The 26,080-nt window shown below is 41.2% G+C and overlaps 1 protein-coding gene across 2 annotated transcripts in view; it reads left to right on the top strand.

Moving 5' to 3' along the window:
• The window catches only part of Csmd1 (CUB and Sushi multiple domains 1), a 1,596,844-nt gene that overhangs the window by 1,001,459 nt on the left and 569,305 nt on the right, over window positions 1-26,080 (top strand). For both annotated transcript variants that reach the window (XM_052751771.1, XM_052751770.1), the window contains exon 6: window positions 21,660-21,772. In XM_052751771.1, the coding sequence (XP_052607731.1) occupies window positions 21,660-21,772 (113 nt within the window). The remainder of the gene's footprint in view (window positions 1-21,659; window positions 21,773-26,080) is intronic.

Below are 26,080 nucleotides of genomic sequence, written 5' to 3'. Positions count from 1 at the left end.
TGCCTGTTCATAAGCTGTCTTGTCAAAATGAGGCAGATTTTCATATTTATAACATGAACTCAGAGACTATAGCAGTTAGTCAGCAGAGGGTGTTTAATGCGTGATTATGAGTTACAGCTTTGTTGGGACCCCATGTACCATGTCCTTCTAATGCGGATTCTGTGGGGCAAAGACTAGGTTTCCCTATCAACTGCATATTGAAATGCAACTTTGATCAGTTGGGCATGGGGGGTGATTAAATGATGAGTGTAGGGTGTCATGATGAGAGTTACTACCTATTAGAAGAGACACTCGTGAGTGAGCTTGCTTTCTTTCTCCTGGCCTGCTAGGAAGGTAGACATGTGAAACAGGAAGAGTACTGCCTAAACCACACATCACTCATTCTTGACTTGGGTTTCCCACCTCCAGAAGAAGCCTCAAGTCACAGCAACCTAGATGGCTTAGGGCAGCAGTTCACTGGGTGATTGAGTGCTGGTTTCCCTAATGCAATTCTGGACTTTTCTCCACTATAAGGAAGGAACTTTAGGGCATTTGGCATCACCTTTCTGGTTGTGGCAGGATCCTGCAACCTCTCTCCTCCTCCCTCAGGTCTTTAATTTTTAAAATTTGTTATTGTTATTGGGCATGGCAGATGTCTAGCACACCTGTGGAGGTCAGAGGAGCTAGTCTTGTGTTTCCACAATGTGGGTCCTTAGGACTGAACTCAGGTCATGAGGCTTGGTGACAGGTGCCCTTTCCTGATGAGCCATCTGTCCAGCATCTTCCTCCTATCTTTATGAGTGCATTCTATCTTCCATCCCCAAACTCGGTGTCATGCGCTTTTGCTCAGATGACTGAGATCTGTGATGGTGTTTGTCTCTAAAGCTCCGCTCTCCGTGCTGACACGTCCACCCCAGGTGCTGTAGAGACACTGTGGTCTCAATGTGCAGGATGAGACCTGTTTTCAGACTTTGACTGTCCCCAAACCTCCTGTTCATCATCCTGAGCAGTGGGCCATACTCCATATTCACTCCTCCAATGGGTCTGCTGATTTCCATGATTAGAGAAGAGCTCTCTGTAAGTGTCTGTTTCCCAACACATTTACTACTAATAAAAAGTAGGACTCACCGCCCCCGGCAGATTCTCTCCCATCTTGTCCTCTCGTCTCTCTAGGTTTCTAGGTCCCCTCGTACTCTGCTCCCACTTTTTTTCTGTCCAGGAAACATTTGACTTTTGTTGATAACCAGGCAACCCTTGTTTGCTTCCAAAAACTTTCTTGAGATCGAGGGATCCATTTGAATGTTTTTGGTCCCATTTCTTTCCTGTCCAAGCCCACCGGTATTGTTCTCTACCTCCTGTGTGCCGATTTAGTCTGTTGAGTCTGCCTAAACTTACCCAACCTTCACCGCATCCACAAGTGCTATATGCTATTCTCTGGTTCAGTCTGGCAAACCCATGACTACGTCATTCACAACCTCTAGCCTTGGCATGGGTGACACACACTATGCACTGGCCAGCTAGCTTAGTAAACAGAGTGAGCTGTCACATCACTGAGAGACCCTGATTCAAAACACCGGAAAAATGATAGAAGATGGTGTCCCAAAATCAATCCTACCTTCCTCACAGCCGCTCATGAGCATGTGCATACAACATGTACACACCCACCTACAAAATATACACACACATACTGTATGTGCATCACACACACACATGTACACCCAAACCTATCATACACACACGTTTTTTATATAAACATATCACATGCACATTCACATATGAACACACCATGCACATACATATATAAACCACATACACTTGTAGAAACATACATACAAAAAACACTCATACACATTTTTTGTGCATCAAAGGAAAAATTAAAAGAAAACATGCTGCTAAGTCTAGATCTAAGAAGTACGGGAAAGAAAATAATGAAGACACACATTTGTTTAAGGGAAGAGTCTCCCCAGACTTTGAGCCCAGCCTTGTGCTCCATGATTGCCACTGTTTCTGAGGCCACACCATGGGCTTCCGATTATAGAATACATGATAGGGCCTCAAGCACCTGCCAATCATTCCAGCCACTAATGCAGTGTCCTGGTCATGGATAGAGCTACAAGGCAACAGCGTTACCCAGAGCTTCTTGCTGTAAGTGAACACTGTGGCATGGGCAGATATGCTGTGGAGCTGCTGTGTGCAGATAGGCCATTATACCAAGCTGATCGGAATTCTACCTCCAGACCATAGCTCCACAGGTCCACAGGACTCTGTCATGCTGCTCTCTTCCACTATCTGGGGTTCTCTGTGGGCTATGCTGCTGGCCTTCAGCTTGGCCCATGCTGTGAGACTGTGTTAACTCCATAGGATGAACTGCATGAGTGAGACGGAGCACACTCTGGGTTGAGAGAGTGAGCAATGTAGACACTGAGTATATTTTTATCGCCACACATCTGAATCCGGGAAATGAGTAATTGTCATAAATGGTTTAAGAAAAATTGCCCAATTACTATCCTTGTGCACCAACTTAACTAATCACCAACTTTTGTCTTATTTCTTCAACACACTATGAGGTCCTAGATAGCCAAGGCTCTGCCCTTGACTTCTTAGGACCAGGCCTGGAATAAAATGTAACTCTTTGCTTCTTTGGTTTGCTCTGCTTTGGTTTAAATTCCCTCTGTAAAATACTTTACCTCAAGCAAAATGCCATAGATATTCCAGGAAATGCAGACAAATGGTTTAATGCCTTCCCTTTACATTTAGAAACTGTAGTATTACCTAATTTAGCCTGGTTACCTAAACACCCTGGCATGCTCTGCAGCCCTGAACATATCCAACACGCAGAGAAAGCCGCTGACGACATTGTTCTGAAGTAAAACAACAGTAGCACTAGCTGATGGAATTGCCTTTTTGATGGATTGGTCTTTAAGAATATCACTTCGAGATTAAACTGGCTTCACAGGGAAATCACCTGTCTGGTCCTCCCTGGGCTGTGCCTGTTCTACTGAAAACCCTAGTGGTTGGGAGCAGATGAGGGTGAGCCTGATAAGAACCTAGCCCAGGCTGGAGAGTTTGAGAGGCTGATGAGAAGCCCATTAGAACTTGAGTATTTGATAAGAGTGGTATGAGGATGTTCATTACCATTCCGCACAATATTGCCAGAAAAAAAAATTGACTTAATAGAATGGCCCCTGATACTGGCTTCAGGATGTAATTTCCAATCATTAAAGTTGTGTGATCATTTTTTTCCTTGTGACTCAGCAGTGTTTGCAATGTCCTTAAGAGGAGATAATGAAGGGCCGGGCAACGTCTTGATGGTTTGCAGTTTTTCCAACATTTATTCTAATGGACAACTGTTATCTCAGCCTCGTCATTTACGGAATGCCAACTAAGAGCTTTGCCTGATCTGGAGTGTTTCTGAGTGTGAAAAGAGCAGTTCATACTGATTTGATGAGTCCTGCTGTGCTTACATGGGGTGCCGCTGACTTTGAACTTGGGGTATCCCACGGGTGCATATCATTTTTTTATGCAGATGGCAAAGTTTATATCCGTACAACCCTCCTCATTTAATAGCAAGTGGTGGTTATGCAAATGGAGTTAGATTGATATGAAAAAAAATGTGTTTCTCACAAGTGAAAGGCAGTGTACAAGTTGCCAAAGCACACTGCCTTGGGAAACTGACCTTAGAAGTTCACATTCCATTCATGTGCTTTTAGATTAAGATTTCTTAGTTTCAAGTATGACTAAAGTTTAGAAAATAAACATTTTCCAAAATATCAAAGACTATCTTAAGCAGTCACATCTTCTTCTCTTGGTGTAATATATCTCAATATTTCTCCACTCAGCATTTCTGCACATTGGTATTTCACATGGAGCAATCCTAAAGACTTAGTTCAGGCTCTCCTTCAAGGAACATGAACAGTCTGGTTTTCTGCATATATAAGAGATACTTGTATTGTATCTGATTTTCCACACTTTTATGTGTTGTAAGTGAAATGTAAAATATTAACCCCATCACCATCAATATTTTATCAAAATACCATGTTATTCATTTGACTAATTGATGTTAGACATTTTAACATCATTCACGTGGATCATTTAGTCAGGTGACTTTATATTGTGTTAAAAGAAGTCAATGAATAATGGAAAATATTATTTTACCGCATGCACTATCAGAGAAGAGAGGGAGCTGCTTAATCTCTCTGTCTGATGTTTCCGTCATTGGGATGTCCTGGAACCCTCTTCCAACTACAGTCATTATAACTACTATCTATGCTGCTATGTTTAAGTAATAAGCACACCTAGAAATCAATAGAAAACATCCAAGTCTAACTTAAAAACCGATGCTGAGACACTACTCTTGATTTTCCTCATATGTCAGGAGATAAAAGCACATATGGGTTCACATACATGCCTCCTTAAATACTTACCCCCCAAAAAAGCAGCAGGGTCTTTTATTTATCTGAAAGCTGGATTTACAAAGTTACATAAGAGAATCTTTTCATATGAAATTACATTTAAGAGAGAACAAGATCAATAATTTTTTTACAAAAACACAGCTCACACAGATGTCCTGACATCCCTGAACCTGGCTCTCTCCAAGAGAAATGCTTCTAGTGAGAAGCGACAAGCTAAGCTGGATGGTCCCCCACAGGCTTGCACTTTTAATGGTCTCGATCTGGGAACTCCTGCCCAACTTTTCCTACAAATGCATGTTTTGTCAACCATGTACTCCAGGAGATATGGTAAACTTGTCAGACAGTGGGGAGAAATGTGCTGAGCTTGTGGTACACGGCACCCTGATTCCTGCCGGAAGCAAACTGAACGTAATTTCAAAGGCCCTATTCACAGGAAGATGTGTCTTGGATACAGGCTACGGACAGCTCTGAACTGGAAGCAATTTCAGTCTGGAACAAAGGGCAGAGGGTACCAGATGAGGGATCAAGCTGCAGCACACTGTATCAAGGACGTGTGAGAAAATTGACAACAGATGCGGAGAGGGTATACCTTCCAGTCATGACTCGGCAGAAGGCAGCGCTGGGCTTGACTGAAGGGCACAGCTGGCTGAAGACACCTTCTGAAAGAAAGCTGGCCATCAGCATCCATTTTGTTGTTTCCTGTCCTGACCTTCTTGGACACTATACGTTCCCTAACTGCAGATATATTATGAGGTAGATTATCTAACAAGTAGAAAACCATGGAGCAAAGAGGTCATGACAGAAGGTACAGAGTAAGAAAAAAAAAACCTCTCGATTGATTATTTCCACAAGGTAGACGGAGAGCCTTAGTCAAACCCCTGTTGTCTTTCCTGATCCACACTACACATTTACCTGCTGTCCTTAGCTGACTTTCAAATGCCTTCTTAGGGGAAAATGCTTTAGGCCAGTGGTTCTTAATGTTCAGTGTCCACCATGGCACTTTGCTTAGTGTGAGTGTGGGCAAGTGTGATCTGGTGAAGAGGAAGAGCTGGCATTGCTATAGAGTACACTGTATGAACATAGGCTTCAGAGGCTGTGAAGGGAATACATGCCATGGGTAAGCTCACTATTGTTTGGATGGCTTTGTGTTCTCTATATTCTCCTGAAAACAGAGTCAAGAGAGAAACAAAATTCTCATGTTTTTGGAGAAGACTGATAGGGGTTGGGGTGGGTGGGTACATGTGCCCAGCTGGAGAGATGACTTACCAGTTAAAATTAGGGTGTGTATGTGTGTGTGTGTGTGTGTGTGTGTGTGTGTGTGTGTGTGTGTGTGTGTGTGTTGGGGGGAGGCATGTGCCCTGCTAGAAAGATGATTCAGCAGTTAAGACTGGTGTGTGTGTGTATGTGTGTGTGTGTGTGTGTGTGTGTGTGTGTGTGTGTGTGTGTGTATAGTGGTGCGCATGGCCAGCTGGAGATATGGCTCAGCAGTTAAGAGCCTTTGCGTCTCTTCTAGAGAACCTGACTTTAGTTCCCAGCAGCCACATTGGGTGGTTCACAAACACCTGACTCCATCTCCAGGCTGACAGCCTCTTGTGGATTCAGATAGCATCTGTACACCTGTTAATATACACAAAGACACACATGCATATACATACATAAAATTAAAACAAATAATTAAAATACTCACACAGCTGTCCCAGTGGTATCAATGGCCTGGTCTGCTGATAAATCACAAGACTCAGGGCTCAGAGTACACTCCTCCTTCGATCTTACTCTGGAGTGAGGAAACCCAGTAACTCTGGAATACTGGGGGATGTTACCCGGCTGGCTGAGTTGCCTGTTCATGTTTATATTTTCTTCAAATCTGGGTCAGATTAGGGATGTGGAGAATTCAAAGATGGGTAAAAGGAAAAGATGATAGGAACATGTAGAAACACTGACTCAGACTCTGCCTCTTGTTAGAACTCTCAGAGCTGTTTACTGCATAGAGAAGCAACAGGAGCTGGGTGGGAGCTAAGCACACTTCCCATATGCTCCTCATCCGATGCTTAACCCCTTTTATTATGGGGCCTCCTGCTCTGCTGTGTTCCCCAGGAGACTTCAGAGATGGTCCCATCCTGTTTCTTTGCTCTAATCCAGCAGAATTTTCCTTCCCAGCAGTTCCATGGCACTTTGGGGACCACATTTCTGTCCTGATGATGCCACATGGTCACCCGGAAGGCAGAAAAATGAGAGCTCCGATCACTTTTGAGTGTGGAGAACTAGTGATTTGGCTGTATGCTCTGACTTTAGGAACATGAAAAAAGAGTTCAGAGGACCAGGATCCCGGAGGCTACACAGTCACCTCTAGACATGACAATGCCCTGCCCTTAGGTGAAGAGCTGCAGGCGAGCAATGGCTGCTGAGAGAGGGAGAACGGCTCAGGTTAGTCCTGATCAGAGGCAACATGGGCTAGCCCTGCTGTTAAGGCAGTGCACAGGCTAGACCTCCAGAGACAAGGCCCCTGATAAGTTATTCAATCTCAAGTATCAGTCCTAAACACATGTACATATGAACAAGTAAATGGGCTCAGTAAGGGGTGTGTGTGTGTGTGTGTGTGTGTGTGTGTGTGTGTGTGTGTGTGTGTGAGTGTGTGTGTGTAACAGTAATTATAAAAGAAGAGGTCAGGACTGGACAGTGAGCAGGGGAGACATGGGGCTAGAGAGAACATGAAGATGATGTAAAGTAAATACAATACTCATGTAAAAAAAATCTTTTAAAAAATGAAATTAAATTTCATCCTGAAAAACATTTGAGCAAGAATGTCCCTTCCTCATTGTCTTTGTGTAGTGGGAAAGCAATGTAGCCTGAATTTAAAAGTACAAGTGGTCTAGAACCCTCGAGGGACTGCAGGCCAAGGACAGTGTTTGAAACAGTTTCTAGCTGTCTTGGTGGTAAAGCTGTGGACCCAAATCTCACTGGAGAAGGTTCTGAAAGATCTATATGATTTTGAACCTAGAAGCGGTTGGGTGTGAAGCCATGGACATTTTTCTCCCCAAACTGTACCAAGTCATCATTCCCATGTACTGTCTGATTATAATTTGATTAGGTTTTCTGATATCTTGAAAAGGGAATGAACGACCTAGCAGAGACATATATACAAAGTACATTACTTCACACCCTAGTTACATGTGACATTCATAGGGCAATCTAAAAGTGACTGATTTGGGTTTAAAAAAAATATTTATGTATTATATAAATATTCTACAATAATTTATTTTTTTCTCTTAGATGATCTACTATTTATGTAATGCTTTAGGGAGTATAAGGAAAATACAACTGATGACAGATTGGGGGTGGGTGGTGTAGTGGGGCAGGCTAGTATCCTGGCTAAAGTAACAGAGTATCTGATAGTTGTGACAGGGAAAGAGTTCAAATGGCTGTTTGTTCTGATGGGACCTCCTTTGTGGTAGGTGTAGAGAGGGTGTGAGTGAGCCTGATGGGCAGGCTTGACAGATGGACATGAGAACAAGTATTCACCAAGGCCTTGGGAAGTTTTCAATTTTGTGGCAGAGACAGGCACAGAAACCCTCTCGTGAGAAAGGAGACAGAGATGTAGTCCCTGAGTGCTGGGAGTTTCAAGCTAAGGAAGTTGTTGAGCCAAGTCTGAAGGAAAGGAACTCAAAGACCCACAAGCAAGTCCATGAAGAGTGCCTGCCTGCACAGCACCTTTCCTGAGCAGATTTTATTGAAAGAGCAATTCATCAGTAAGGACTTTTTGAAAAGCCTTGAAGAGGCGTCTCCTTCTGGCTCATAAATTTTATTTCCTGGAATTGATCCCTGGAAACAAATATGCTGATTCAAAGAATACGCCTATAAGATGGTTTAATGTACAGTTTATCAAACTATTAGCAACGAGATTAAATTGCTGTGTGAGGATGTCAGTTGCTCTAAGTAGGAATAGTTATTCAATGTGCTACTTTCTGTACTTCACGTCTTAGATGGATTGATGAGGAAAAAGTTACAATGCCCTCTCAGTGAGAAGAAGTAGCCTTTTATGATGCAGAAATTAATGCTCAATTTTTATATCTAACTGCAGCCAACTCTGTAAGAAAGCATTTCGAATACTGGGCATATTTTATAAATAACCACACTGAACTTATGTCTTCCCTTTTCCCTGGTCTGTCATTTATTCAGTTGGAGGAGAGAAGATAGCTACAGAGGTCACTAAGGGTATTGAATGATTTTACTTGTTTCTCAGTCATCTGTTTCATCTTTTGAGAACTGCCTGCTTAGTTCTGTATCCCACTTTTAATTGGGTTATTTGTTTTCATGGTGGTCAGTGTTTTAGTTCTTTGTGTACTCTAGGTACTAACCCTCTACCGGATGTATAATTGGTAAAGATCTTTGCCCAAGCTGTAGGCTATGGCTTTGCTTTAATGATGGTGTCCTTTGCTGTACAAAAGCTCTGTAGCTTTCCAAGGTCCAGTTTGTTAACTATTGGTAGGTTTTAGTGTTGTGCCATTGGTGTCCTGTTCAGAAAGTCTTTTCTTGTGCCAATGAGTTCTAGTCTATTCCCCACTTTCTCCTTTATCAGGTTCAGTGCCTGTTCTTACGTTGAAGTCTTTGAAGCTTTTGTAGATTAGTTGTGTGCAAGGTTGTGGGGCATTTACCCAACCACCCCCACAGTTTCCCCAGAGTGCGAGCAGCAGGAAATATTAGATGGAAGGATTTATTGCGGAGAATATCGCGGAGATAAACAGATAGAAAATAAAGGATAGCCTCGAGAGGGCCTGGAACCTATTCCAACGGGCCCGACTGTCTCTGCCCCAGGGTTTTTATAGAGATGCCAAGGGGTGGAGCAAAAGACCTCCTCCCCCAGCACAGCCAAGTGCAGACCATCCCAGACACCTGCACTCAGGCCCGTGGTCTAATCATCCTCTATGCGGACCTGCTGGGTAAAGCCACAAGGAACCCGAGAATGGGCTCCCACACAGGGTGATAGATATGAATCTCTTTTCATTCTACATGCAGACATCTAGTTTGGCCAGCACCATTTGTTGAAGATGCTGTCTTTTTTCCATTGTGTTTTTTTGGCTTCTTTGTCAATAATCATCTGTCTGTAGATGCTTGGATTTATGCTCAGGACTTCAATTCTATTCTATTGATTAACTTTTCTGTTTTTATGCCAATTTCATGATGTTTTTTATTACTATAGTTATTTAATACCACTTGAAACCTGGAATGGTGATACCTCCAGTGGTTCCTTTATTATTCAGGATTTTTTCAAATATTCTACGTTTTATGAAGTTTAAGATTGTTTTTTTCTATTTCTGTGAAGAATTGTGTTGGGATTTTGATGGGGATTGCATGAGTCTGTAGACTGCTTTTGGTAGGATGATCCTTTACACAATATTAACCATACTGATCCACGAGTGTGAGAGATGTTTCATTCTTCTGATATATTCCTCAATTTATTTCTTCTGTGTCTTAGAATATTTATTATATAAGACATTCACTTGCTTGGTTACTTATCCCAAGATGTTTTGGATACTATTTAGAAAAGTACTCTTTCCATCCTTTCATTTGTATACAGGAAGGCTACTAATTTTTATTATTATTATTTTGTAGTTTGCTACTTCTCTGGAAGTATATATTATTTGTAGGAATTTTCTTGTGGAGTCTTTAGGATGTTTTGTTTTGTTTTGTTCTTCAAGACAGGGTTTCTCTGTGTAACCTTGGCTGTCCTGGAACTCATTCTTCAGACCAGGTTAGCCTCAAACTCACAGATATCCTCCTGCCTCTGCCTCCCAAGTGCTGGTATTAAAGGCATGTTCCGTCACCTCCCAGCTGTCTTTAGGATATTTATGTATAAAATTAATTGTCTGAAAATAAAAACGTATTGTCTTCTTTCTTTCCTATTTGCACCCCCTTTTATCTCCTTCAGTTGTCTTAGTGCTCTAGCTCAAACTTTAAATGCCATATTGAATAGGTTAGGAGATAGTGCACATACTTATCTTCTTCCTGTTTTTGGTGGAAATATTTTGAGTTCTCTGTTTTAGTTGATGTTGGCTGTGGGAATGCTGTAAATTGCCTTAATTATATATAGGTATATCCCTTATATCCCTGCTATGTCCAGGATTTTTATCATGAAGAGGTGATGGATTTTGTCAAAGGTCTTTTCTGCATCAAATGAGATATCATGTGAGTTTCGTCTTTCTGGTTATGTGGTGCATTATCTTTATTGACTTTTATATGTTGAAACATCTCTGCATCTCTGGCATGAAACTAACCTGATCTTACAACTTTTTGATGTGTTACTGAATTGTTTGCAAGTATTTTACTTAGAAATTTTGCATCCATGTTCATAAAGGATATTGGTATATAATTTCCTTTTTAAATGTTTTGCATGGTTTGGATATCAGACTAATGGTGGTTTCATGAAAATAATTTGGAAAATCTCCTTTGGTTTCTATTTTGCAGAATAAGTTTAGGAGTATTGACATTAGTTCTTTGAAATTCTGGTAGAATTCTGCACTGAATCCATCTGGTTCTGGACATTTTTTAGTTGGTAAATTTGTAATTACTGCTTCCATTTCACTGGACGTTGAGTCTGTTTAAACATTTTATCTTGATTTAACTTTGGTAGCCCATATTTACCAAGAAATTAATCCATGTCTTTTACATTTTCTAGTTCAGTGGAGTACAGACTTTTTAAATTTGTCCTCATAATTCTATAAACTTCCTCAGTGTCTGTTGTAATCTCTCCCTTTTCTTCTCTAATTTTATTCATCTGGATCCTCTTTCTTTCTTTTAGTTAATTTGGCTAAAAGATTCTCAATATTGTTCATTTTTTAAATAACCAATTCTTCATCTCATTGAGTCTGTATAGTTTATTATTGTTGTATTTCTATTAGCTTGATTTCAGCTCTGAGTTTTATTATTTCTTCCAGTTTACTCTTTTGGGCGCTATTTTTTTCTTTTTTTTCCCCTAGTTTTCAAGTGAATCATTAAGTCATTAGTGCGATATGTTTCCAGACTTTTACATAGGCATTTAATGCCATGAACTTGCCCTCTTAGAACTGCCTTTATTATGTACCATATATTTTGGTATATTGTGTTTTCATTTTCTGTCAACACACACAAAAAACCAAATTAATTTCATTTATGATTTCTGTCTTGACCAATTTTCCAAATTTATTTTAATAGTGAGTTTTTGTTTTTTGTTTTTTGTTTTAGCTTCCACAAGTTTGTGTATTTTATGCTCTTTCTGTTGTCGTTGATACCCAGCATTAACTCACATTGAAGGAAAGGATGTAAAATGCCATTTCAGTGTTCATATATCTGTTGAGACTTCTTTGTGCCCTAATATGTGGTCAATTTTTGAAGAAGTTCCATGGAATGCTGAAAGGAAAGTATTTTCTTTAGGATTGTGGTGGAATATTCTGTAGACATCTGTTAGGACCACTTGATTTACGACATCATTTAATTCCAGAGTGTCGCTATTTAGTTTTTGTCTGTATGATCTGTCTGTTGGTGAGGTAGGGTACTGAAGTCACCCACTATCACTGTGTGAGGGTTAATATCTTATTTTAGCTGTAGTTATGTTTCTTTTATGAACTTGAGTGGCCTTGTGTTTGGTTCATAAAGGCTCAGAATTGCGATATCCTCTTAGTGAGTTTTTCCTTTAATGAATATATAGTGCCCTTTCCTATTATCTTCTGATTAGTTTTGGTTTGAAGTCTATTTTGTCAAACATTAAAATGGCTATACCTGCTTGCATCTTGGTTCCATTTGCTTAGAACATCTTTTTCTATCCTTTTACCCTGAGGTGATGACTGTCCTTGAAGGAGGTTCTTTAGGTGCAGCACAAATAAGAATCCTATTTTCTTTCTTTTTTTTTCCAGAGCTGAGGACCAAACCCAGCAAGCACTCTACCACTGAGCTAAATTCCCAACCCCAAGGGTCCTATTTTCTAATCAAATCTATTTGTTTGTATAATTTTATTGGGGGAATAGAGACCATTAACATTAAGAGATATTAATAAACAGTGTCTACTACATCATGTTATTTTGTTGTTGTGATTTGGGGTCCCTCCTTTTGAATAATTGTTCTGGTGTTATTTATTCCTTGTGTCCTCTTAGGTGTAGTTAACCTGGTTCTCAGACAGAAGTTTGTCTTCTAGTGCCTCCTGTACAGAGCTTGATTGATGACAGAAATTATTTAAATTTATTTTTTATCATGGAATACTACTTCTTTCTCCCTTAATTGTGATGGGTAGTTTTGCTGGGTATAGTAGTTTGGGCTAGCCTCTGTTGTCTCTTAGAGTTTACAGAACATCTATCTGTCTAGGCCCTTTTGGCTTTCAGAGTCTCCATAGAGAAGGCAGGTGTTACTCTAATGGACCTGCCTTTATAAGTGATTTGCTCTTTTTTTTTTCTTGTAGCTTTTAATATACTTTCTATGTTTTGTTTCAGTTATTATGTGACACAGGGACATTACTTTCTGCTCCTGTCTATTTGGGATTTAGTATGCCCCTTTCCCCTTTATAGGCATCTCTTTCTTTATATTTAGAAAATTTTCTTCTTTGATTTTTTTAAATGTTTTCTGTGCCTTTGACCTGGTTTTATTCTCTTTAATCTCTGCCTATTATTTGTAGTTTTGGTCTTTTCAGACTGTCACAGACTTCTTGGGTTTTTTTTAACTACCTATTTATTCTGTTTTCAATACATGAAATTTTCTCTCCTGTATCTGTCAATCTACTGTTGAGGCTAAACTCTGAGCTTTTTGACTTCCTGAGATTTTCATTTGGTGACTCTGTTTTATTAAATTCTACTTTATATTTTTGAAGGGATTTCCTTATTTCATTCAGGTGTTGTGTTTCCATAGTTTTCTTTGAGGATTTTGGAAGATAGTAACATATTGAGCATATTCATAATTACTATATTGAAGTCATCATCTTGTTTTCCAGTTAAGTTAATTTTCTTGGGGCATATTACAATAGGATTTCTGGCTTCTGGAGGAAACATATTGTCTTATCTTAGTTGTTCATATTTCTGTTTTTGCATTGGGATCTAGGCAGCTGGAGTTAGAAATTTGTGCTGTTTCTTGGTTAGATATATGGTCTCATATTCGGGTATATGGTTGGGTATTTGTTCTTTGTTTGCTGTTGTCCCAATATGACAGGTCATGGACCAGAGGAATGAGATGGAAGAATGGGTTAAGTTATTTGGCAATTGCTAGACTCCAGGTACCCTAGGAAGAACAGAATGGATGAAGAGAAGGAGGGCACCTCTAGCCTATCTTGCTCCTAGTCAAGCAAGACTGTTCAGTACTTGGTAGAGAACAGTTCTATGAGTCAGTGAACAGTCACAAAGGAATGGAGTTAGGCAAGGAGGGGTGGCAAAGGACGGCAGTGAGAAAGAACCAGCAGATATAGAACCCACACCACAAGGCCAAGTCTCAGGGAATGGAGATGTCCTCTGCTTTTGTTTTTGTCGTTTGTTTATTTTGTTTTTAAACATAACATGTAATGGATATTTTTTCCAGTTTGGTACATTATCTTTTAACAAATTCTTAAAATTTTCTTGCAAGTTAGTTGTAACTAAAAACCACAGTTTGAAGTTTATCTTGTTATTGACTTGTGTGGAAGATACTTAATGATGATCAAGATGGTTACAGCACTTGCTGTCAAGGGGCATTACACCCAGCTGGTGCCTTTGTGAATATTAAAAATTCATTGAAACAGAGAGAGAAAATGCAGATGGTCATTGATTTTAATCAATTCAGCTGCCATTATTAATAATGAAAAGACACATCTTTAATTAATTCTCTCAAATCTGGATTTTCTAGACTGGTTTTGTAACAAAATGTACCTGCCTGAATATAGATAACTAAACTCCTGCTGATTGGACGAGACACAGACTATTCCCTCCTAGTCAGATGTGACATAGACTAGCCCTCCTGGTCAAGTGAGGCGCAGAATAGCCTTCCTAGTTAAGCCTGATCAGAGGGAGCATGTACTAGTCCTACTGCTAAAGGAAAAGGTGTAGGATAGACCTTCTTGTCAAAATCATAATGGGCTAGACCACCTGCTCAGAAAGGTGCAGGCTATTTCTCTTGCTCAGATTAGATGCATGCTAGCCCTTTTTTTCATAAGTGGTCTAGGCTAGCCCTCATGGATATATATGTTGTGGGCTAGCCCTCCCAGCCAGCCTCTGTATGCATGCTGCATGGGAATCTGCTGGTTCCTCCTGCTCTCTCTCTCTTACTGACTGCATTAGTTCATGGCAGGTTCTTGACAAGCAGTGAACACATGGTGGGATTACCTTCAGAGAGACTGTTTGTTAGGATCTACATTTCTTAAATCCTGCTTGAGTTTGTGTTAGATTAACAATCAGGGGATTATAAAATAGTGGAGCAAGCTTAGGATAAGCCTTGCTTCTAAGTGTTAGACCAATAACTGTGCTGTGCTGAGTCTGCCTCTTCACTAATAGGAAAATTACAGCTAGCTGCCCGAATGGCAGGAAGCGGGCAGCGACAGCTTGACATTTCTGGTCCTTGCAACAAGTGAAAATGAAAATTCAGCTAATCCTTGCCCTTACTCCATGTGAATCCCTGAAGCTGTCCTACTGCTTGTGGCTGTTCTGAGCTCCCTGGACTTTCACGCACATTCTTTCAGGCTGTTTTAAGTTCATACTTAATTCACAAGTGGAAAACTTGGAGGAAGTTCCAATTGGAACTGCATTTCTTGAATGAACTGACCACAGACAAACCCTGAAGACTATTCTCCCTTGGGAGTTCAGTGCTGTTGCACCTGCAGGCTTCTGTCAGCATGCTCATGGCTTGTGAGCCACCTGAAGTCAAGGTCCAAGTTTCATTAGACCTTGTACACTCAGCATATTGCGTACCACTTGGAGCCACATTGCCATTTGTGAAATTACAGAGTGTGCAGACAGTGAGGCAATATTCCCCTACTAGTGTGACAAGGGACGTGAAGACAGTCTTGGACACTGTCACTTCCTGATGTGATACATAGGTGAACTGAAGGCAATAGATAGATGATAGAATGGTAGCAGGATGGGTGAGAAGTCACTCTGTGTGAGACAATGGCAGTCACAGGTGTCGTTGATGTTGAATAGCTTATGTAGGAGGAATATAGAAATGATCATTGAGATTTGCAGTATATATGAGTCCTGCCATGGAGTGGGGACAAAGGATGCCAGTGGTGTGTTCATCAGAATCTTAGCCCACTGACCTAAGCAGATATATACACACGCCATAGCATGGAGCATCCAGTTCCATGTATCCATTGAGTCATACAGAACAAGCGCTGAAAGACTGTGAGAACAAGGGTGGCTCAGTCTACTGAAGAGAAGCCAGGAAAGGTCTTTGCCTGCACTAGAAATATATACCCAAATGCTAGATGGACTCTGCAATTCTGGGTGTTCAGAACACATTTTGGTTGTTCAGTCTAAACATCTAGCAAACTGCTTCCTGTCAACTATGGACAGATCCAAGGCGAATGAACCACAGACATTCCCTAGAATGAGTGAGTTCCAGTCTCCTTGTACTCCCTTGAAACTCATGACAATAAGAAAAGACTAGATGTCTGGTCAGGACTATTGGCCCAAACATTCAGAGGAAGGTCAGTATCATCATGTCCTGGTGGACAGCATCCTTGGGTGTGCATGGAGTTTGGGGAGATCTTGGCCTATTGCTGAAGGGGAGCCTTGTCATTTCCAGCCATCATTTAGCTGCTCCCTGCTCTTCTCTGCTCAGTGCTATGAAGATACAGTTTATCTAACATCCTCATCTTTTAGCCACAAGCACAGTGCAGCTTGCCCATGGCAAAGAGTGCTTTATATTGTGGGTTTCACTTTGTGATAAGTATCCTGGTAGAATATATGAACTTATTCATTTCATTTATGTCTCTATCTGCCATAGTCTGACTGTCTATTACATACCTATCCTTTATATAGGTCAAAGAGACAGAAGGGCTAGCAGGGTTTCTGGTTATATAAAGTTAGCAAGTAAACTATGTTTTGTTTGTTTGTTTGTTTTGGTTTTGGTTTTTTTTTTTTTTTTTTTTTTTGCTTTTTTGAGACAGAGTTTCTCTGTAGCTTTGGAGCCTGTCCTGCAACTCACTCTGTAGACCAGGCTGACCTCGAACTCACAGAGATCCACCTGTCTCTGCCCCCCCCCCCCCCCCCCCCCCCCCCCCCCCCCCCCCCCGCAGTGATGGGATTAAAGGCGTGCGCGACCACCACCTGGTGTGAACTGTGTTCTTACTTGGAATATGTCTGCACAAGGGAAATACAACTTGTCATGAAAATATATAACATAGGAGCATTGTAACCTGGGAGGATAGATCTGGCTTCATATAACATGAGATCTGCTGAGTGAAAAGGCAGAATTGCCAGGAAAATGCAGAAGTGAGTGTCTTGTGCATGGGTCTGCTTGTGTCCAGAGGATACAGGGAAAAGCCTCCTGTAGGAAGTACTTGATCTCATTCAAAAAGTGATTTCCTGAAAAAAAGACTTCTCTGCAACACTAGTTTTGCATTGTTCTTATTGGTCATATTTTTTCCCAGCAGGCATATATGTATACACATAAGTTTTGGATTAAATCACTACAATATTACAATATTTATAAATATGGGTGCAATATGCATGTATGTACTCCTATATGTGTGTGTGTATCATGTATACATATGCAAAACACACACACTTATATTTAGACAGGTTTTTCTACACCAGTTCAAGGTGAACAGTTCCTTTTCATTGCCCTCCTAGCCATCCTATAAGCTTGGCATGGTTCTATTAACCCCAAGTTCTTAAGAATTTATTTCACTTGCAATGTGAAACTCAAGTTAGAAGTATGTCATTTTACAAGCTCCATGGGTGATCAGATTGTTCTATTTTACTCTAGTGAAACAGATACCCAAGCCCCACCCTGCATGCCTATGAGAACACAGCAGAAAACCACATACCATCCATAGGCTTCTCTTCCCAAATCCATGAGCAGTGCTTTTGAACTAATAGGCTTCTTAAACTGTTTAGTCTCCATAGATGGAGCAGATCATTTAAAGTGTCTCCCAGTATTTCTAATAGGTTCTGGCTTCTTAATCATCATGAAAAGGTTTTAACTACAGAGGGATCCCCCACATAATCTCTATAATGATTTTCTAAAACTGTAAGAAATTTGGTTTTGAGTCAGAAGTACCCAAACAGAGCAAAAGTGAAAACCATTAGGGTTTCCAAATGTATTTTAGGAAATGATCTCAATACGTGGACTCTACATTTTTTTCAAGTTACATAAGTAAAACCTGAGTCACAGACCCAGGTCCATAGAACTCAAATCCAACATGGCCAGCCCCTTCCATCATGTAAGAGAAAGGCCAAGCTGAGGGGAGGCTGTGTGAAAAATAAGTAATGAGGACCTTATAAATAGAATCCCAGAATTTATGGCGAAACTATTTGGAGAAAGTGGAACAAATTGGGCTGCTCTGTTTTGGCTCGAAGCAGGCCATCTTAAATTGAGCAGTCCCATGAGTCCTACATTTATTTTTACTTTCAGCAAAAGCAGAACCTTGTTGAGGACGTTGAAGGAACACAGATTTTTTTCCTGTGCTCTCAGTGGCTTAATCTGACATTCTTGTATGAAGCAAGAAGTGTTTCTCCCAGTTACATTGAAGGGACTCTGGCCCCATTAGTTCCTTTTCCCATTGATGTGATTAAACACCTGCCAAGAAGCGATTTAAGCAAGGAAGCATTTAGTTTTTCTCACCTTTTAAGGGCAAGCTCCATCCTAATGGGAAAGGCAAGGTGGCAGGGGGAGGAGGTAGCTGGTCATATTGCTCCCAAAGTCAGGAAGCTAAGAGAGATGAGTGCTGGTGCTCAGTCCTTTTTTATTCAATCTGGCACCCCAGCTATCTGAATAGTGCTGCTCAGAGTGAGGAGGGGTCTTCCCACTGTCTCTTTCTGCTCTTGGCTGTGGATATGTGGTGACTAGCTGCTTCAAGCCCTTCCTTCATTTCTTTGCAGTATAATGGACTATAACCTGCAATTGTACACTAAATCAAACAAGCAAACACAACCTTTCTTCCCCCTAAATTGCTCTTTGTCAGGCGTTTTATTGCAGCATTAGAAATGAAACCAGAATGCATGTACTCTGTTGTCTTGTCGTGAGGCACTTCTCTGAGGGGCAGCTGACACAGAGAGCTTCATGTGAAGAAATCCACGACATGGCTGTCAGCCCAGCATCTGGGAGACTGAAGCAGGAGGATGACAAATTTGATTTCAGCCTGGTCTACATGATGAGACCATATTTCCTAGGAAGAAAAGCCACACATATTTAGCATATAGAATTAGCTATCACTCACCAAGCTGTTCTCTTTCCAGTGACACCACTAAATAAGCTTCATGGGTACCGGCATTCAGGTCTTAGTCGCCTCCCCCACCACACACACACACATATACACACTTAAAATTAAGCCTTTAAAAATAGATTAATTAGTTCTTCCTGTCTAATAATCTTCAAGAGATTTTGATTTATTTGTTTTTATTTTTTACTTTATGTGTATGTGTGTGGGTGTGTATGAGCTTATGAAAGTCTGTGAGTCCAGGAACCTATGGAGGCCAGAGAGGGCACTGGATCTCCTGACACTAGAGCTATAGGTGGTTAATGAGCTGCCAGGTAGGTTCTGGGAACTGAACTTTGATCCTCTGAAGAGCAATGATCACCGAGCCATCTCTCCAGCCCTCTCAAAGTGATTTGATATACTGTCCCTCTTATTCTAAGATAGAAGTCAATACTCTGTTCTCATGAACTCAGTCTGACCCATGGACTAAGAGTGGGTTATTATTTATTGTAAAATAAATTATATTATATTTGGATGTCAGCGTCCATAGACGCACTACATTATTTTTGAATCAACAGAAAGCAGCCTGTGGCTGCTTTCTAATGATAACAAACTTACTAGTTGTAATGAGACTAAAAAATACCATATACTCTTTACAGATATGTTTGCCGATTGATACAAACCTGGCCTTTTTGTACACAGATGTTTCCAGATACAACAGGGTTGAGAATGTATTTGTTCAAGAGGGCTATAAATGTTGGTATGCAATTGAAATGCAATTCCAACTTGTTACGGAGATTAGAATCATTAAAATAACATGTTTTACAGCAAGCTTTATTACCAAGCTCAACAGGTAAATAAAGGTGCGCTGGACGGGATCTGAGTTTTTAATCAATGGTTCCTATTTCCTTTGGGTATTCTCAATATTACCTGGAGGTGTGTGGTTGATAGAGTTTGTAGGACACCCTTTCCTGAGCAAAGGGAGGAGAGATGAGCCTGTCTGGGAATTAGTCCTCTCTAGCTCCCTGAATTGTATTTCAGGAATCCAAGTGGGTGTGGAGGATTATTTAAGTTAATAACATAGACACTTAGAATTGGTACAGTCATGGCAGAACTTCTAATTTTCAGTCCATCGTGCACATTTCTGAAGTGTGTCCCTGAAGCTCAGCACCTGGCATAACGGGCTTGACCTCAGGTGTCCCCAACACTGCTTTTCCACAGGTAGTAGATAAATAAGGCAACAAACCATATAGAGAAACAGTTGCTTCCCTGTGCTTGGAGACAAAGTACTCAGCTTGACCACAGAGGTAGAGTATTACAGGTGACTTTTGAACAATGTAGCTAAACCTTCACAGACCAGTGGCACCAATAAGCATCATTTCAAGATTAGGTTTGTCAACCAAGATGCAAAACAATTACATAGTGCACAGCCACAGTTCCTCCCAGAGCCAGAGAAAACACATTAGGTGCATGTCCATGTGCATTTGTATTGACTCTGCATCCATAGATTCAGTCAACCACATATCAAAATTTAATTGTGTCTGCATTGAACATTTAAAACATTTTCTTCATTGTTATATCCTCAATAATAGCAGGACACCTGTCACCTTAACCTTTAGGTTATGAGCCATCCACAAACTATGCCCAGAGGTTGTACATAGACATTACCCATAGGATATAAGGACCTTGAGCCACTGTGAATTCTGAGCCTTGTTGGGTGGGAATCCATTGTGGCTACTGAGGAAACACTGTAGTTTATAGATGGTAAAACTAGCTTATAAATCATGACCTAATTATGGTACTTTCCAGAGCTTAGCCAGCACATTGTAGTGTGTCTGAAGTTCTGGGGTCCAGTGGTACTGCACCCCAGCCTTGCTGAGTATGTTTCCAGTCCTTCTGGAAAGGATTTTTATGACATGAGCAGTATTTCCTCCTTGCCACTCAAACCACATTTCAACAGTGGACAGTGAAAGTCATCACTGTCTAGGTGGTTGAGCTGAGCACTGGAGAGCAGAGAGGTGTTGGAAACAGTTCTGAGAGATTGAGCGCCATAGCTGTAAGTTTTCCTGTGTCTTGTCCAGTCTGCAGCTGCTCAGACCCAAGTAAACACACAGAGGCTTATATTAATTAAAACTGCTTGGCCATTAGCTCAGGCTAACTACTGACTAGCTCTTACACTTAAACTCAGCCCATTTCTGTTAATCTATATGTTGTCACATGTTCCATGGCTTTACCTGTGTGCCATTACATGCTGCTCCCTTGATGGCGAGCTGGCATTTCCAGACTCAGCCTTCCTCTTCCCAGAATTCTCCTTATCTGCTTATCCCTTCTATACTTCCTGCCTGGCTACTGGCCAATCAGCATTTTATTGAACCAGTGTACAAAAGCATTATCCCACAGCGGAGTGCATCAACTTTTTAAAAGATTATAATGCTACTTTAGTAAATTCCACATTTTTTTTCATTTCAAGTATCTTTGACACTCCTTAGTCTCACAAATGCTGTTCTTCCTTACTGTGATGGGAAAGAGTCCCGATGATGAATCCTACAGAGGGATTGTGGAAAAGCAGTCCACTTTCATATGTGATAAGCAGCAAGCAACCTTAGCTGTATAATTTTAGGCCCATTTCTATTTATGATTCATTATGGTCAAGGTCCTGAGAGAAGATATTGAGAGATGGAACCACCTCTCCTGTATCGATCACTGATGCAGAGGATAAATGTCAAATACTCTTGAATATTTTCAGGATAGGGTATTCATGTTTTACAGAAATCATTTTAAGATGCGAAAGTATGTAACCATCAGCCTCTACTTGAAGCATCTCAGGAGACCGTCAGTGATGCATTTTTAAAACAGGTGTGATTGTGCTATGCAACATTTGATCTGTTGGTTTCAAAGGAGATTACCCTCCTCTTTCTCTTCTCCAGGCTCACAGGCATGAACCTCCCATCTCCTGTGATCAGCAGCAAGAACTGGCTCCGTCTCCACTTCACATCTGACAGCAACCATCGACGCAAGGGGTTCAATGCTCAGTTCCAAGGTAAGAAAGTGCGAACTCAACAAATTCAAAAAAGAAGTAAGTAAATGACATGTGACATCCTGGTCTTTCTCCATCCTGAGATTGTGGGGCATTCCTAAAGAAAGAAAGCGAAATTTATGTTTGAAGATACCATCCCCCCACACACACACACATACACCATTTACTTAGAAGCAACCAACTTTGGAAGGTGTGTGGGAATGAGTAGTTGCCACTGTTTAATGATCTTTAGCCCTCAGACAGGCTGCAACAGTAACTGGTTTAACTGAGGAGCAATTAAGTATTAGCTAATAAATTTATATTAGCATTCACTGTACTTGCCTTCCACAGAACAAATAAATATTCACAGCAGTTTGTCTGTTATTTACATGTTTATAGGGTGGGTGAGTACACAGGTTGTACTTAAAAATTCAAATGAATCTTGATCTAACATTTAGTTCTAAAACATCCTTATACTTGAGAAACAGAGCTACCAGATTTAGTGATTTAGAGATCATGAGCCTTGAAATAAAGATGTTATTATTTAGCCAAATATAGCTGTCCTTAGCCGTGTGGTTCTGAAATGTTCTCTTTGCATCTAATTCCTACCCCTTGTGCCTGGATCCTGAGCCTTTCCAATCATCAGTAACCCTTATGAACACAAAACAAAGGGATTCCATGGATATAGCCTACATAAAATCATTCTACTTACAAATACAAACAACATATTCCAAATTCTGGATGGGGGAAGAACTCACAGGACCCCACCCCTTCTCTTCTGAACTATTGGCTCCTGGTAGACTCTGCAGAGAGGTGGAGTCACTGTCTTCAGCTGTCCACCATGCTACAGTAGATAGTTTCTATCCCATGGTCTCACACAGTCTTGGTTCAACTCTAGGTTACAAACCAAGACCAAAAAAAAAAAGTGTGAATGTAAGCAGGTGGAGTTGGGGAGAATGACAGGGGTAGGAATGGAATTCGATGAAAATGAATTTTATAAATGTACAGCAATATGAAAGAATAAATTCAATTGATAATAAAAAATAAAAGATCCCAAATGGACTCCCTATGCTTCCTCCATATATGAGCTTGAGAATGTAGCTCCCAGAAAAACCATGTTCCTTCAGTTTGCAAAGCACAGGAAGTCACATGCATTGCCATGCTGCTGTTGTTTGATCAAGTAGACTATGAAGAGTTTTCTGGGAATGAAATCTGGGTGGTGCTGAGTTGACTGTGGGGCTCAGGCTTGTTGCTGGCCACCCAGGCCTTGCATGGGGTGCAGACTCAGAGGTCACCTGACCTGAAATCTTGGGGTATCTTGCTTCACCATAGTAAATTTGGGTCCTCATTGGGGGTCATGGACCATCTCACTGCTTCTCCATGTAGTGTAATATAAGTTCTCATCTTGACATATAGGCTATAGTCCACTGTACTGGACTTTTAGAGTAGGAACATCCAATGGTCCACCTCCCCTGTGTCATAGGTAAAGTCAAGCACTTTATGGTAACCATAGCTACCTCTATTGACCTGTCTTTAAGATCATCTGTCTTATCACATGTCCTGTGATGAAGTAAGTGCGGGAAGGACCTGGTGTCAGGGGGAGGCCTTGTCACGTGGACACAGGGCTGACAGAGCAAAGAAGAAGACCCCAGGTCTGGTGGGAAATACCTCAGCAGCGTCTCTGTGTTCATCCACGAGAGTGGCGGGACCTAGCTCTGAGTTAAAGTGACCGACTGCACTTGGTCCTTAGAACTCTCCCAGGCTGGTCATGTGGTATGGTGGGCTTGTGGCTTGTCATGTTCCCAAGAACCTTTTCTTAAAGCTTTGGTCATTTTCTCAGCAGTGGAAAATATTTTCAAGATCATCCTTCAGACCTTATTATTTCTCTGTGTGATTGGAAGAAGGGTGGAAAACAGAATATCCAGCTTAAATGACCCAGACTGGAAGGCACAAGAAACACATAGAGTGGGGAAAATCAAATATATACAATTTCAGAATTGTAAAAATGAAAGTTACATTTCTAAATTTTACAAATATACAAAGTATAAAGTAATCATAATTAAGAATTGTACATAATTGAAGTCTGATTTAAGCACATATTTCATTTGAATGTTATATGATTAAATTATATGAGTGAACTACCTAAACTTCAATTATATATATATACATATATATATGTATATATAGAAACAGACAAACAGAAAGAAGATGGTGAGAGAGGAAGACAGAGACAGAGACAGAGAGAGACAGGGAGAGAGACAGACAGAGAGAGAGAGGGGGGGGGGGGGAGGAGGAAGAGGAAGTGGAAAAAGGGAGAAGAGATGAGGAAAAATCATATCAGAGTTGAAAAGAATCTCTAAGCACTGTCAAAGTGTAAGGCCCCATAGCCCTAGCTGAAGGAACAACTGTATATTTGAAACTTTTCAGTCTGTCTATGGGTTCAGTTCCAGGGTGTTGTGGGTAGATGAAGCCACCTCCTTGTCCATGAGCTCATGGGCTTTCTTGACTAGGACCTCATCCTCAGACGACCTCTCAGCAGGCCCTTTACAAAGACTCAGGCCAGACATGCTGTCACCCAACTAAGAAGGACATTGACCTAACAGGGCCTTCACCCATGACACCAGGAATTACCAAACTGGACCGTGGATAATTTAGGACAAGCAGAAAAGCCTGCATTTAATTTTTCTAGCTCCACAAGATAGACCTGTCACCAGGGAAGGGACAATGTAGGGTTTGGCAGGTTGCTGGTTCTATAACAAACCCAAGAATACCAGAGATAAGGCGCTATGGCAGTGACTTGGGATGCCATCTTCCCTGAGTCCTCACCAGCCACCAATACCATGTTCTGGCTGAACTTATCCTCGGATCACTAGTGAGAAGCCCATGGCTGGCTAACCTGTCACTTGGGGAATGTGTCCTACATCAGCCTTTGGCCTCTGCCTGGTTTCCATACCAAAGAGTTCTCATCCAGATTTTCTTTCTACAAACCTAACACATTAAGGGGAATTATCAACATAGTTGGTCAACAATCATAGCAGTCAAAATGCATGCAGAATTTACCAAACGCCTTCATTCCACTTCATAAATGCTCCTCTGTCAAAGGTTCAGGGTGTAGGGGTGTTTCTCTTCTATTTTGACAGGAAAAGAGAACTTTCAAAAACATAGGTTTGACAGTTAGATGCTGTTAAATACACAGACCTAGGTAGGTGTGAATATGCTCAAAGGCCAGGAAACTATAAAGGAGCCCATGGGGTTGGAAAAAAAAAGGAGACATTTTTTTTCTATTGAGAAATTTTTTATTCATTTTACATACCAATCACAGATCCCCCTCTTCCCTCCTCCTGGCCCCTTCAGCCTCACCCCCAAGCCACCCCCATTCCCTCCTACAAGAAGGTAAGGCCTCCCATGGAGCATCAGCAGAGCCTGGTACACTCCATAGAGGCAGATCCAAGCCCCTCCTCCTGACTCAAGGCTGTCCCTCCAAAAAGTCAGCTCATGCACCAGGAATGGATCCTGATCCTACTGCCAGGAGCCCTTTAAGCAGAGCAAGCCTTTTCAGGGGAGGTGTGTGATAGACAATGGAGCAACGTAAACAAGGAGAAAGGGGCAGAGAGATGAGAAGTGGGGACAGCGATAAATTAACGAAAATAAAATGTGTATGTAAACCCACACGGAGACCTATTACTTTGTAAGCCAATTTAAAATATAAAATAAACTTGAAAACACATTTGTAGGTTTGCTACCCCTTTAAGGTTTCTGGTAGTTGCACCCACTGCTTGCAGTCAGCCCTCCTTGAGAATTAAGAGACATGAGGATCCCCCAGAAGCCCTGGGTAGCTCCCACCTGCCCTTCACATTCCAATGATCTTCCTCAATGGATGATTGTTGTGTTCTCCCAAAGGAGATGGCTTCACAGATACAAAGAAAACATTCTTCCAATTTTGATACTTTTCTTAGCTAAATAAATAGCACCACCATGAGAAATCACTTCCTGTCTTGTGTTTTTTAACTGCCACCTCCCAATTCCTCTTTCATGGAGTCATCCGGCTTCTCCTTAGCCCTCCCCTCCTCACCCCTGGCATCCAGTCACACCAACAAGAGAGGGAAGGATGATCAGCAAGCTATCCCTGCCCTGCTGCTGCTGCTGCTGCTGCTGCTGCTGCTGCTGCTGTGGTTGTACACTCGCTTCCAAGACAGTACTATGAACAGAAGCTGCTGCACAGAGAGACCTTTCTGATAGATCTGTGGTATCTGCTGCACATATTGGCCTCGTAGTATATGACAGATTTATGTAGGACACATTATTTCTCCAAAGCAGCTGAAAATGGAGCCC

The sequence above is a fragment of the Peromyscus californicus genome, unplaced genomic scaffold (genome assembly GCF_007827085.1).
Source record: "Peromyscus californicus insignis strain IS unplaced genomic scaffold, ASM782708v3 Scaffold_23__1_contigs__length_62951481, whole genome shotgun sequence".
In the NCBI taxonomy this organism is placed as follows: domain Eukaryota; kingdom Metazoa; phylum Chordata; class Mammalia; order Rodentia; family Cricetidae; genus Peromyscus; species Peromyscus californicus.
This window is presented reverse-complemented; position numbering and strand designations above follow the sequence as displayed.